The 13,679-nt window shown below is 38.2% G+C and overlaps 1 protein-coding gene across 1 annotated transcript in view; it reads left to right on the top strand.

The window, feature by feature from the left end:
* The window catches only part of Znf292 (zinc finger protein 292), an 87,171-nt gene that overhangs the window by 45,349 nt on the left and 28,143 nt on the right, over window positions 1-13,679 (top strand). The window contains exon 4 of the mRNA XM_051187514.1: window positions 74-209. Within this exon, the coding sequence (XP_051043471.1) occupies window positions 74-209 (136 nt within the window). The remainder of the gene's footprint in view (window positions 1-73; window positions 210-13,679) is intronic.

The following is a 13,679-nucleotide window of genomic DNA, read 5'->3' as shown; positions in this document are numbered from 1 at the left end:
TTTGGTTTATGAATTTTGCTTATTTGGTTAAACTTTAAAGCATCTAAATCATGTGTTCATTTAATATTTGTAGGTGGCTCATGAGACGCTGATGGAGAGTGGCAGTTGTGAGCTGCATTTCCTAGCTACTCTAGCTCAGGAGACTGGGGTGTGGAAAAACGCAGTACTGTCCACTATTCTTTCCCAGGAACCATTGGATAAGGATAAAGGTAAATTTTTTTTTTGGGGGGGGGGGGAGAGAGAGAGAGAGAGAGAGAGAGAGAGAGAGAGAGAGACAGACAGACAGACAGAGACAAGCAAATGAATCATTAGCCTAAGAAAAAATATTTAACTTTGATTATAACTCATCTCAAGATGAGTATCAGAGGCCCAGTAATTACACTGTATTCAAGTACTTAAAACCTTTCAACTTTATTTGGAGCAAGATATATTTATAGGAATTTAGAACAACCAAAACAGCAATTTTTTTCTCTCAATATCTTTTTATCCAAACAGTTCTTTTTGTGGTACCCTGGCTGGTAGCAGTGTAATTTGTGTGTAATGATGGAACTCATTTGACAGATGAAAAAGCAGAAATAAGGTAGTACCTGATTTTCCTCAAAATAAGAGTAAGCTGTTACTGCTGGAACTCTGAAGTCTTCTGTTTCTAAGACTAATTCTCTCAGATTGTTGGAAGTCTTACTGTGTTTATTGTTTTATGAACTCAGACAGTAAAGATCCCAGTTAAATTATCAGCTACCCCAGTAATGTCTTACCTAGATAGCAAAGTGATGAATATTACACAACATTTAAAGCTATACCACAAAGAACAACAGCATAGCTGTCTCCTAGGTATTTTTTCTTTGAATTACTTAAAATTACTCTGGCCAGCAGAGTTGCAGATCTCTGTATGAGGCCACCTTGTCCTATATAGAGAATTTCAGGCCAGCTGGGACTACACAATGAGAGAGACCCTGTCTCCAAAAAGTAAAATAACAAAAAGATTATTTATGAAAGTTAGTACAGATTTTTACTGTAAACCCTAAGATAGTGAATACATACTTAATTGGAGTAATAAGAATCCGCATGTCCAGTAGAAAAGGGCATGTAGTTTTTGCTATCTACCTCCCTCATTACTGCTGCATTTCTTAGTGACTGCTGACAAAGTCTAGGTAACTTTGCTCTGTGACAGCTAGCTATGAAGGCCATGAGATGCTCATCTGAGTATTTCATCAGACAGGCGATTCCCTCCTTTCTTCTCTTCTGCCATCTCTACCATGCATTCCTGATTGTTCTAGTGTCATCCCTTCTACTAAGGACATCCACGTCTCTGTAGTGTTAAGACCTCAGAGAAATTGAGAATAGATCTGTCTTAGCTAGGTTTTCTATTGCTGTGAAGAGACCCAGTGACCAGGGCAACTCTTATAAAGGAAAACATTAACTGGGGCTGGCATATAGTTTCAGAGGTTTAGTTCAGTATCACATGGTGGGAAACATAGAGGTGTGCAGGCAGATATGGTGCTAGACAAGGAACTGAGAGTTCCACATTTGATCCGAAGGCAACAAGAAGCGACACTGTGCCACACTGGGCGTAGCTTGAGCATAGGAGACCTGAAAGCCCATCCCCACCATGATACACTTCCTCCAACAAGGCCACACCTACTCTAACAAACCCACACTTCCTAATAGTGCCATTCCCTGTGGAAGCAACTTTCTTTCAAACTACCACAAGATCATACTTACTTTACTTATGGTGATGGTGGTGTGTTAGACAGGATCTCACTGTATAGTTGAGAATGGTCTGAAACTTCAGGCTTCCCAATGCTGGGGTTATAGTCAAAAGTCATCATTCCTAGCTGAACATTATTTAAAACAACAACAATAATTTTAGAGTAACAAGTCTTAATTATTTACTTTTGACATACTAGATTTCTGTCTAATAGATTAATACCAACATGCTTTATTTCTATTATCAAATTATACTTTTAATCTTAGTTTTGGAAATGTCGGATATACATGTTAATAGTAAGTATATCAAATGATTTTGAATATAGTTCATAACAGCATTCGAGTATGTTTTTGTGTCCTTTAAAATGGTTCTCTGGTGAAGGCAGGACTTACTACCTCTTGTCCATTTTATAGATGAGTAAAAAGAAACATAAAAGATTGGTTGTCTTTGTGTATCACATTTCTAGGTATGAGGCATAGCTGAGAATTAAACTTCAGTCCTGAACTTCATCTAGTATTATGTCCTATTACAAGTAACCTAATAAAAGTAAAATTATAGCCAACCTAAATAAAGACTTAGCTTTCCTTTCTATTTTCAATTTCTCAGTAGCTTTTTGCCAAATTTAAACAGTTGGTTAAATCAGAGGAAAAAGGAGTCTTAACCTTATCAGAGATTTGCTGTAATTTTAATGATAGTGTGTTCTATGTCCTTATGTGTTTGAGTGTTTTAACATAGTTTTTCTTAGAAAATAGCTCTGCCTGTTGGTCTCTTTGCTGTTTTCTTTCTTCCTTTTTTAATTTTTTAAAAAAGATATTTATTTATTTATTATATATATACACCATTCTGTGCATGTATCCCCTGCAGGCCAGAAGAGGGCACCAGACCTCATTATAGATGGTTGTGAGCCACCATGTGGTTGCTGGGGATTGAATTCAGGACCTCTGGAAGAACAGTCAGTGCTCTTAACCTCTGAGCCATCTCTCCAGCCCATTGCCTCATTTTTAAATCATAACCTCATATAGCCACTGGAATAATTTGGGGTTTCTTGTCAGATGGATTGCAGGCATAGCAAGCAAGTAGTTGTGGGCTTGAGAGACTGCAGCTTTCATGAATAACCACGTAAACCACAAGTATATATTCATTTTCTCCTTTGATAACATTGAAAGAATTAAATTTTGACATCTGTGTACTAATTTACTTATAATTTCAAACGTAGTGAAACAAGGAAGGATGGATGACTTTAGGTTTAATAGTCTCTGACTAGTCTTCACTTATCCTGAGTCAGCCTTTGGTGTGTGCATACAGGAGAGTAAGCACAGAAAGAATGGCCAGGCCTCTAATGGCCATCCTTGTTACAGTAAGGCCCTTGAAGTTTTAATGGAGTATTTGAACACTGGTAACCCACTTAAACGAGTTTAGTTCATTACTGAATCTGTTAAATTCAAGCCAAACTATAACGACAACAAACTGTTTTTTGTTTTGAAAGTGTGATCATAGACAGGGCTCAGAAACTGCAGACGTGGTTTCCCTTTGGAATGAGGTAACTAGTAAGTCAGTATAAGGAAAGTAGGTTGTCTCAGTGTGTAAACTGTGCTAGCCTCAACCTTAGGATGCTTCTTCTGCCTTGGCTTCACAGGGAAGGTAGACTCTACTACCTGGCTTCGGGTAAATAGTTTTGAATGTCAGAGGAAAGCTAGGATTTCTTATCATAGCACTTGTGCATTCCTTTAGTTGTAACAGAATAGGAAAGCTACTTAATGCTCAATTTTTGTCTTCCTATTTTAATGCCCCTCTGAAACATAACTGAAAAATGAAATCACACCAAACAATTGCAAAGAATTATAATCTATAATTCAGTCTACCCTCAGCCCTGTTAAGAGAATCAGGTCCTTCATGCTTGAACTTTCCATTCCCTAGCCCCACAACCAAGTTTTTAAAGGCCACTGTCATAGTTATGTTTAGTTTTGTGGAGTTTTTTGTTCTATTGAATTGAACTGTCAATTTAGTCTGTATCCCAAATGTGATATGGTGAGCTTTAGATTACCCCATTCATTATAGTAATTTTGTAGTTAATATGATAATTATGTTTTTGGTTAGCTATTTCTCACGTCATTAAAACTACTACAGTGACACTAGATTAGTTTTCTTTTTAAAATTATTTTAAATTATATGTATGTGTGCATATGGGTATGTACACATGAGTAGATGCCCCAGAACTCAGTAGTTTCAAATCCCCTAGAACTAGCATTACAGACATCTGTGTACTGTCTGGTGTTAGCACTGGAAACTCAGGTCCTCTGCAAGAACAGCAAGTACTCTTCACTGCAGAATCATTTCTTCAGCCCCACTCACTGGTACTCTTGGAGTGTTATGTCCCAGTCTCCCTTTATTTTTCTAATACATGAATGATGTTTTAAATATTTTTGTTGTTGATGTTTGTTTATATGTATGTCTTGCTGTGGAGGCCAGAAGAGGCCTGTTGGATCCCCTGGAGCTGGAGTTAGAGCTGTTTATGAGCCTGATGTAGGTGCTGGGATAACAAACATGGGTGCTGAGCCACTTCTTCAAACCCACATCAGTAATTTCTTTAAACTAACTTGACTACTCCATTTATTTTGTTTTCCCCAACTCATCAAGATTCCTTGGGTACTGCATTTATTATTCAAGGTGCTTTTCTTTCTCAGTTTCTATCAATGGTAGATCTATTAGCATATAGTTTTTAGCATATAGCATATAGCAATTAATTAAGGTCCCTAATTATAACAATAAAAAGACCACTTAAAGCCAACCACAATAGTATATGTCTGTAATTCTAGCAGTTTAGAGGCATAAAGATCTTAATAAAGAACAGCATGGGCTACATAATGAATCTAAGACGGGTCTGAGTCATGCTCTGGTATCCTGTATCAAACATCCAAGGGCTGGTTGGTAAGTACCTGCTTAGTGTGCACAAGGCCCTGTGTATGGTCCACCACTTCTGGGGATGGGATAGGGAGGGTCAAATTCAGAAATCGAGGCTCTCGTGTACTTTTAACTTTCTTATCTGCCTTTAGTTATTTTATCCTTGTTGCTTTATTTACCAAATGAATCTATTTGTTATATCTGGTCCACACTTCTTTACTTTTTCTTTAAGCATTTGAGAAAAGACCATAACCATTGTTCAGAGATCTCTTAAATAAAAGAGTTTTCTTAAGAAGCAGAGTTCTCTTAACAAATGAAGTAAGTTTGACTTCATTTATTATTATTATTATTATTATTTTTTTTTTTTGTTATTTCTGAGATATGCTGGCCACCAACTTGCTGCAATCCTTCGCCTCTTGGGTAATGCAATTACACTTGTGACCCTCAATACCTAGCCTCATTTACAGTCTTTACAACCTTACAGAGTGATTAGTGATTAGTAATATTACATTGCCCCAAATTAATAAATTAGTATAAACATTGTATTATTAATGAAGTCCAATGTTTCATTCAGAGTTCTATAGTCTTACTAACAGCTTTTGTCTGTCCCAGGATCCAACCCAGGATACCATACTACATTAGTCATCTTTTTAGTTTCTTCTTGGGAATGATAGGTTTTCAGACCTTACCTTTTTTGATGATCTTGACAGTTTTGATGAGTACTGATTCAGATATTTTGTGCAATGTTCCTTACTTGAAACTTGTTTGATCTTATGATCACATTGAGGTTCAGGCTTTAGGGGAAAGAACCACAGATGGAAATGCCACATTGTCAGCTCATCATGTCAGCATGATTTAACCATTGTTGATGTGAACCTGGACAGCCTCCTTAGCTGAACAGTGTGTAAGTGTGAACCTGGACAGCCTCCTTAGCTGAACAGTGTGTAAGTTTTCTGTACTCTGAGCTTGATCTTCTTCCCATGTTGTGATCTTCAAAGGATGTTTCTATGTTCATCCCACACTGAAGAGGTAGATTCTGCTCAACCTCCTGGTGTGAGCAGAAGCCATATACCCTGTTCAGAATTCTGCACTTACTTATGCTTTCTCCATTTACTTACTTGCTCATTTATTTAATATTGAACATCATCAGATTTTTCTTTTGTTTTTTTCTCTAGATAGCATAGTTTCACATTTTACATAGGGGGGTTTTGATCTGTTTTGAGATAATTTTTGAAAAGTATAACCCTAGCTAGACAGTGGTGGTGCATGCCTTTAATCCCAGCACTCGGGAGGCAGAGGCAGGCAGATTTCTATGAGTTTGAGGTCAGCCTGGTCTACAGAGCAAGTTCCAGGACAGACTTCAAAGCAATACAGAGAAACCCTGTCAGGGGTGGGGTGGGGAGGGGAAGTATAACCCATTTGTGTTGAATGAATTCTGTTTTGGCTCTCAGTAGTCACTTATGTTCCTGAACAAGCACAGTCCATTCTTAGACTGGTATCCAGGAAGTCATCTTCCCTCTGTTGCTTTGCAAATGTACCATTCATTTTGAGCATTACAGTGTCTGTTGGTTTCAAAGTCTTAACACACAATTTCATAGGAGTCTAATTCTCCTTTTGTCGTAACTAATAGTTAATTTTAAGCACTGGGCCCTTCCCTGGAAACCACCTCCTTCCACTGTAATGCTTTACCATTTTTGATGAATTACAGGTTAGTTTGAGGTTTCAGTTTTACTAACATTTTGCAGGTTAGTATACTGTCTTCAGGTTTGTTTTTCTTTTTGTGTGTATCATTTTAAATATCAAATAAAACATAGTCACACTGAACCCTTTAGTATTTACCCCTTTGCTTCTCTGTTGAAACAATTTATTGTCCTCTTGTTGGCTTGTCATCTTTTTATTGAGTCTTAGTCCAGAATCCCCTTTCTTCCTTCTTCAAACAGAATTTTTAAAGGTTAAAGCTTGTCTGAATACTACCTCCACCGTTTAGCCCATGAGTAGTAACTGTTCCTTATTCAGATTTCTTTTGCTGTGATAAAACGTCATGTGAACAAAACTACCTCGAGAAGGAAATGTTTTTTTCATTTCACAACCTGTAGCCAGCCCATCTCTCTGGGAAGTTACACGAGGAACCAAAGGCAGGAGCCAGTGCAGAGGCTGTGGAGGGGTGCAACTTAACCGCCTTCCTCCTCCTGACTTGCTCAGCCTGTCTCTCACAGTACCCAGCACCACAATCCACAGGGAGGTCCACTGTGAGCTGGGACTTCCCTGCATCAATCAAGAAATGTATCACCGACCAGTCTGGTGAAGGCATCAATTGAGTTTCCCTTTTTCAGAATGACTCATGCTTGATTCAAGGTGACATAAAACTAGACAGTACTTTCTGCTGTAAACCTGAGTACAGCTATCTCTGACACCATGCTTTTAGTTCTTTTGAGGTATTTGAGGTATTATTCAGAAGTAGCATAGATGAATTATGTGATGGTTTTGTTGTAAATTTTTGGTAGGCTGTTATACTTGTTACTCTATAGGTTATAAGATTTTACAGTCTTAATCACACACACTGCTCCTGCTTTCTCCATATTGTCACCAACACTTATTTCTTTTATTAGGTTATTCTAATGTCACGAAGTCATATTGCTGTGATAATTTGTGATGTTGTATATGCTTATTAGGTACTTGTATATTATATTTTGAGAAAGATCTACTTACTGCCTAGCCATTTTAAATGTGAATGAGTTATAAGTGTTCTTAATATTCTGGATATTAATTCTTTATCATATAAATGGTTTGCAAATGTTTTCTCCTATCAGTTGCTGTTTTACTGTATTGACTGTGTTCTTTGATGCACAGAAGTTTGAGAAACTATTTAGTTTTTATTGACTGATCCTTTGTTATCGCTAAGAAATAATTTCAGAGTATAAGGTCATTAAAAGTTTTCCCTATAATTCGTTATAGGAGTTCTGTAGTTTTGAGTCTTATGTTGGTTAGGACCTTTAACCCTTTTAAAGTGAATTTCATAAATGGTACAAGATTAAGGGTCCAACTTCATCCTTTAGCTTGTGCTTATCCAGTGTTCCTAGCACTATTCGAAGAGACTTGTCTTTGTCCATTGAGTTATCTTAAATACATTTTGATGATCGCTTGATTGGAAGTGGTAGGGTTTCTCCTGAATTCTTTTCTGTTGCATGATCCATGTTCTTATTGTTATACCAGTATCATATCAGGGTTTTTGTTGGGGCTGGAGGGAAATCTACCAGTGGCCATACATGAATAAAAGACACATTTTCCCTTGCCAGGGCCTCTTTGCTTTCTAATAGCTCCTCAGTAAAGGGTGGGGAGCAGCACCTCCCCCCACCTGTCAGCTAGTGTTTGTTGGTGTGTATGATGTATGTGTGTATATGTGTGTGCATGTATGTGTACGTGATGGATGGATGTATAGGTTGTGTGTGTGGTGTGTGTGTGTGTGTGTGTACACATACATGTGGAGAGAGGGCAGAGAACAATTTTGTAAAGTTCTTTTTCTGTCTTTATGTGGGAATGCATTTTATCAAACTAAGATCTTGTCAGACTTATATATCAGATACTTTGTTCTGCTGAGCCATCTTGCCAGCTTCATCCATTTGCCTGCTTTGTTGGGTATGTTTGTTTCTTCTGTGGTCTAGCCTAGAAAATTGCCCATATTCTATAAATGACTCCACATTCATAGGCCCTAATTGAACTCAGTAGGCGATTTCTAAAAAAATACATGAAAGTAGATTGTTAGATCCATGTATAAAATTGTCAGAATGAATTAAAAAGTTTCACAAACAACAAAAACCACTCCAGTATCCTAGATTCCTGGATGAGAATGTATTCAAGCAATAAGAATGATGTTGAAGACTAGGATGCACAGCTAAGTAGATGTAAGCATGGGAACATTACATATTGTGCTGTAGGACTTTTTTCTTTGTTTGGGGATTTTCTTACTTGTTTTTTCTTTTTGAGCATCTCCCTATACATGCCAAATGGGCCTAGAGCTTATGTGTAGCCCAGGCTGACCTCTAACACATGCCAGACTTCCTGCTTCAGCCTTTCAGTGCTGGGTTCCAGGCGTTAGCCATCACGTTCAGCAGGGGATTCTCAGTGCTTCTGGGACAATGCATCAAAGACACAACAGAACAGTTATAAATCTGAGCATGAGAACATGCACTTAGTAAATTAAGTTGGCTCCATTAGTAACTTTTTTTGTGGGGAATTTAAGATCAGTGGGACTATGAGTTTTTACATAGAATACAGTGTTTGTGCTGTGGTTTATTTGTCACTTACAAAACATCATTAATATGAGTAGGTTTTTCTACTGGCCTGGTCCCACTGCTGCACCAGCCTCAAATAACACACAGAGATGCTGTATTAGATATAATTCTGTTGGCCAGTTACTACTTTCTTATCAGCTAGCTCTGTCTTAAATATTAACCCATTTCTATTAATCTAATTATTTCCACATGGACATACATTACCAGAGAGAGGGGCTAGGGTTCTTTTCTCCATCCTACATCTTGAATCTCCTCCCTACTACTTCCTGTCTCCTCCTTGTCTCCTAGTCCTGCCCATTTTGCTTTCCTATTGGCCAACAGTGCTTTACTCATTAGCCAATAAGAGAGACATATTTACAAAATGACATCTCCCATCATTAATATTTCTCCTGTCTCCTCTTTTTGTTCCTTCCACTCCTCTTCTTTCTCCATCCCCTCTTCCTTCTACATCTCCCACTGCCCCCTCCCCTCCCTACCTCTCCTTCTCCCTTTTTGAGATAAGGCCTTTGTAATCCTGTCTAGACTTAATTCACTTTCCTGGGAAAATTTTTTCTTATTTATTTATTTATTTATTTATTTATTTATTTATTTATCTATCTCCCTCCCCCCCATATTAAATTTATTTTATATAACCAAGTCCATTTAAATGAAAACAAACATTTATAGACAATATTTTGGAATTTGGGCGTTGTTTTTTCCAAACTACTACTTGCTGGTAAGGGGCATTGTCATGGGGGAATCGATTCGAACAAGATTCAGAAATCCTAGTGGTAGTCGGTAAGGCTGCTTTGTCCAGCTGTTTTGAATGTAGGATCAGCTTGTACTCTGTTTCAGGTGGTCTGGCTTGATGAAACCACATTAGTCTGGAAGGAATCCACATCTTTTCATTTTCTGTGGAAACAAAAATAGAAATCATTTTCCCCAGTAACTTGTCCTTGAACTTAAATTTTGGAGTCAAAGTATTTTTTTTTTAAATTTAATTTATTATTTTACATGTCGATCCAAGTTCTCCCCTCCCTCCCTCCATCCCTCCCTCCCTCCTTCACTCCCTTTTACCCTCTCTGCCCTCTCACATGCACTATAAGCACCCTCCCTTCCCATTCCCCCACACCAATTCCATATGTAGGGGAATGCCATCCAGTTGGGGTCATATGAAGTAGGGACTAGGGCTTCTCTCCTGTCTCTAGATTATCCCTCCACTGGGGATGTGTTCGCAAAGTCCTTTTGTGCACCAGGGATACATCCTGGCTCCACTGTCTGAGGTCCCTTAGACTGCTCAGTCTTTCTGGCTGAGGCCCATATTCAGGGGGGCCTGAGTCAGTCCCATGCTCGCTTCCCAGTTATCAGACTGGGGGACCCTTTAGCTCCTTCTTGCTCAGGTAAGCTGTCTCTATGTGTTTCTGCTGGCTGGTCTTGTTCTCTCCATCTGCATCTGGGTTCTATTTCGACTCAGTGTTTATGTATGGGTGTTTACTCCTGTTTCCAACAGGTATTAGATGAGGGTATATGCCTAAGAGGGGGATTGCCGGTTCCTGTGGTAAACTAATTCCCATTTTCCTGAGGAACGGCCATACTGATCTCCAAAATGGCTGTGTGAGTTTGCAATCCCACCAGCAGTGGAGGAGTGTTCCCCTTTCTCCATATCCTCTCCAACATGAGTCATCATTGGTGTTTCTAATTTTAGCCATTCTGGCAGGAGTAAGATGGTATCTCAAAGTTGTTTTGATTTGCATTTCCCTGATAGCTAAGGATGTGGAGCACTTTCTTATGTGTCTTTCAGCCTTTTTGACTTCCCCTATTGAGAATTCTTTCTTCAGTTCTGTACCCCATTTTTTAATAGGGTTGTTTGGTGTTTTGTTGGCTAGTTTCTTGAGTTCTTTGTATATATTGGAGATCAGCCCTTTGTCGTGTATAGGATTAGTGAAAATCTTTTCCCAGTCTGTGGGCTGCTGTTTGGTCTTGTCGACTGTGTCCTTTGCCTTACAGAAGCTTCTAAGTTTGTAGAGGTCCCATTTATTAATTGTTTCTCCAGTGTCTGTGCCCCTGGAGTTAGGTTCAGGAAGCAGTTTCCTCTACCAATTTGTTCAAGGGTACCTCCTACTTTCTCTTCTAAGAGGTTCAGTGGGGCTGGATTGATGTTGAGGTCTTTGATCCATTTGGACTTGAGTTTTGTGCATGGCGACAGACATGGGTCTATCTGCAGTCTTCTACACACCCTCATCCAATGTGCCATCACCATTTGTTGAAGATGCTGTCCTCATTCCATTGTATAATTTTAGCTGTTTTGTCAAAAATCAAGTGTTCATAGGTGTGTGGGATAATATCAGGATTTTCAATTCGATTCCGCTGGTCTACCTGTTTATTTTTGTGCCAATACCAGGCTGTTTTCAGAACTATAGCTCTGTAGTAGAGCTTAAAGTCAGGAATGGTGATGCCTCCTGAAGTTCTTTTATTCTATAGGGTTGTTTTGGCTATCCTGGGTCTTTTGTTTTTCCATATAAAGTTGATTATTATCCTTTCAAGGTTGGTGAAGAATTGTGGTGGGATTTTAATGGGGATTGCATTGAATCTGTAGATTGCTTTTGGCAAGATTGCCATTTTTACTATGTTTATCCTACCTATCCAAGAGCATGGGAGCTCTTTCCATTTTCTGGTATCTTCTTTAATTTCTTTCTTTAGAGCCACAAAGTTCTTATTATATAGGTCTTTTACTTGTTTGGTAAGCGTTACCCCAAGATACTTTATGTTGCTTGTGGCTTTTGTAAAGGGTGATGTTTCTCTGATTTCTTTCTCTGTCTCTTTGTCGTCTGAAAAAAGTAGGGCTATTGATTTTTTTGAGTTTATCTTGTATCCTGCTAGTTTGCTGAAGGTGTTTATCAGCTGTAGGAGTTCCCTGGTAGAGTTTATTGGGTCGCTTATGTAAACTATCATATCATCTGCAAATAGAGACAGTTTGACTTCTTCCTTTCCAATTTGGATCCCCTTGATCTTCTTTTGTTGTCTTATAGCATTAGCTAGAACTTCTAGTACGATATTGAAGAGATATGGAGAGAGAGGACAGCCTTGTATTGTTCCTGATTTTAGAGGAATTGGCTTAATTTTCTCTCCATGTAGTTTGGTGTTGGCAATTGGTTTGCTGTATATTGCTCTTATTATGTTTAGGTATGTTCCTGTTATCCCTGACCTCTCTAATACCTTTATCATGAAAGGGTGTTGAATTTTGTCGAAAGCTTTTTCCACATCTAGGGAGATAATCATATGGTTTTTCTTTTTCTGTTTGTTTATCTGGTGGATCACATTGATAGATTTTCGTATGTTAAACCATCCCTGCATTCCAGGGATGAAGCCTACTTGGTCATGGTGGATGATTTCTCTGATGTATTCTTGAATTTGGTTTGCCAGTATTTTATTGAGTATTTTTGCATCGATGTTCATCAGGGATATTGGTCTGTAGTTTTCCTTCTTAGTTGTGTCTTTGTGAGGCTTGGGTACCAAGGTTATTATGGCCTCATAAAAAGAGTTTGGCAATGAACCTTCTGTTTCCATTTTGTGGAACAGTTTGAGGACTAGTGGTATTAGTTCTTCCTTGAATGTCTGGTAGAATTCTGCACTGAATCCACCTGGCCCTGAACTTTCTTTGGTTGGAAGGCTTTCGATGACTGTTTCTATTTCATTGTGGGTTATAGGTCTATTTAAGTTGTTTGTCTGTTCTTGATTTAATTTTGGTAAGTGATAGTTATCCAGAAATTTGTCCATTTCCTTTGAATTTTCAATTTTTGTGGAATACAGATTTTCAAAGTTTGACCTGAAAATTGTCTGGATTTCCTCTGTGTCTGTTGTTATGTTCCCCATTTCGTTTCTGATTTTGTTAATTTGCATGTTCTGTCTCTGCTTTTTCGTTAATTTGGATAAAGGTTTGTGTATCTTGTTGATTTTCTCAAAAAACCAACTCTTCGTTGCATTGAGTTTTTTTTTTTTTTTTTTTTTTTTTTTTTTTGTATTGTTTTCCTGGTTTCTATTTTGTTGATTTGAGCCTTCAAGGTGATTATTTCCTGGCATCTACTCCTACGGGGTGAGTTCGCTTCTCTCTGTTCTAAGGCTTTCAGTTGCGCTGTTAATTCTCTTATGTGAGTATCCTCTGTTTTCTTCATATGGGCACGTAGTGCAATGAACTTCCCTGGTAGCACTGCTTTCAAGGTGTCCCCTAAGTTTGGGTATGTTGTGTCCTCATTCTCGTTGAATATTAGAAAGTCCTTAATTTTTTTCTTATTTCTTCTTTGACCCAGGTGTGGTGCAATTTCACATTGTTCAGTTTCCATGAGTTTGAAGGTTTTCTGCTATTTGTGTTGTTGTTGAATTCCAATTTTAAAGCATGGTGGTCTGATAAGATACAAGGGACTATTCCTATTCTCTTGTATCTGTTGAGGTTTGTTATGCCACCTAGTATGTGGTCGATTTTAGAGAAGGTTCCATGTGGAGCAGAGAAGAAGGTATATTCTTTTGTCTTTGGATGGAATGTTCTATAGATGTCTGTTAACCCCAGTTGAGATATAACTTCTGTTAGTTCTTTTGTTTCTTTGTTGAGTTTCTGATTTGTGGTCCTGTCTATTGTTGAGAGTGGTGTATTCTTTGTTTCTGTATGCTAGTTGTTTTGATTATTATATGTCGAGGGGTCTTTTTTCTTTGGTCCAGCCTATTTGGCTTCGGTATGCTTCTTGTACTTTCATGGGCATGTCCTTCTTCAGAATTTGGTAAGTTTTCCTCGATGATTTTGTTGA

Source organism: Phodopus roborovskii, unplaced genomic scaffold (assembly GCF_943737965.1).
Source record: "Phodopus roborovskii unplaced genomic scaffold, PHOROB, whole genome shotgun sequence".
NCBI classification, from domain to species: domain Eukaryota; kingdom Metazoa; phylum Chordata; class Mammalia; order Rodentia; family Cricetidae; genus Phodopus; species Phodopus roborovskii.
This window is presented reverse-complemented; position numbering and strand designations above follow the sequence as displayed.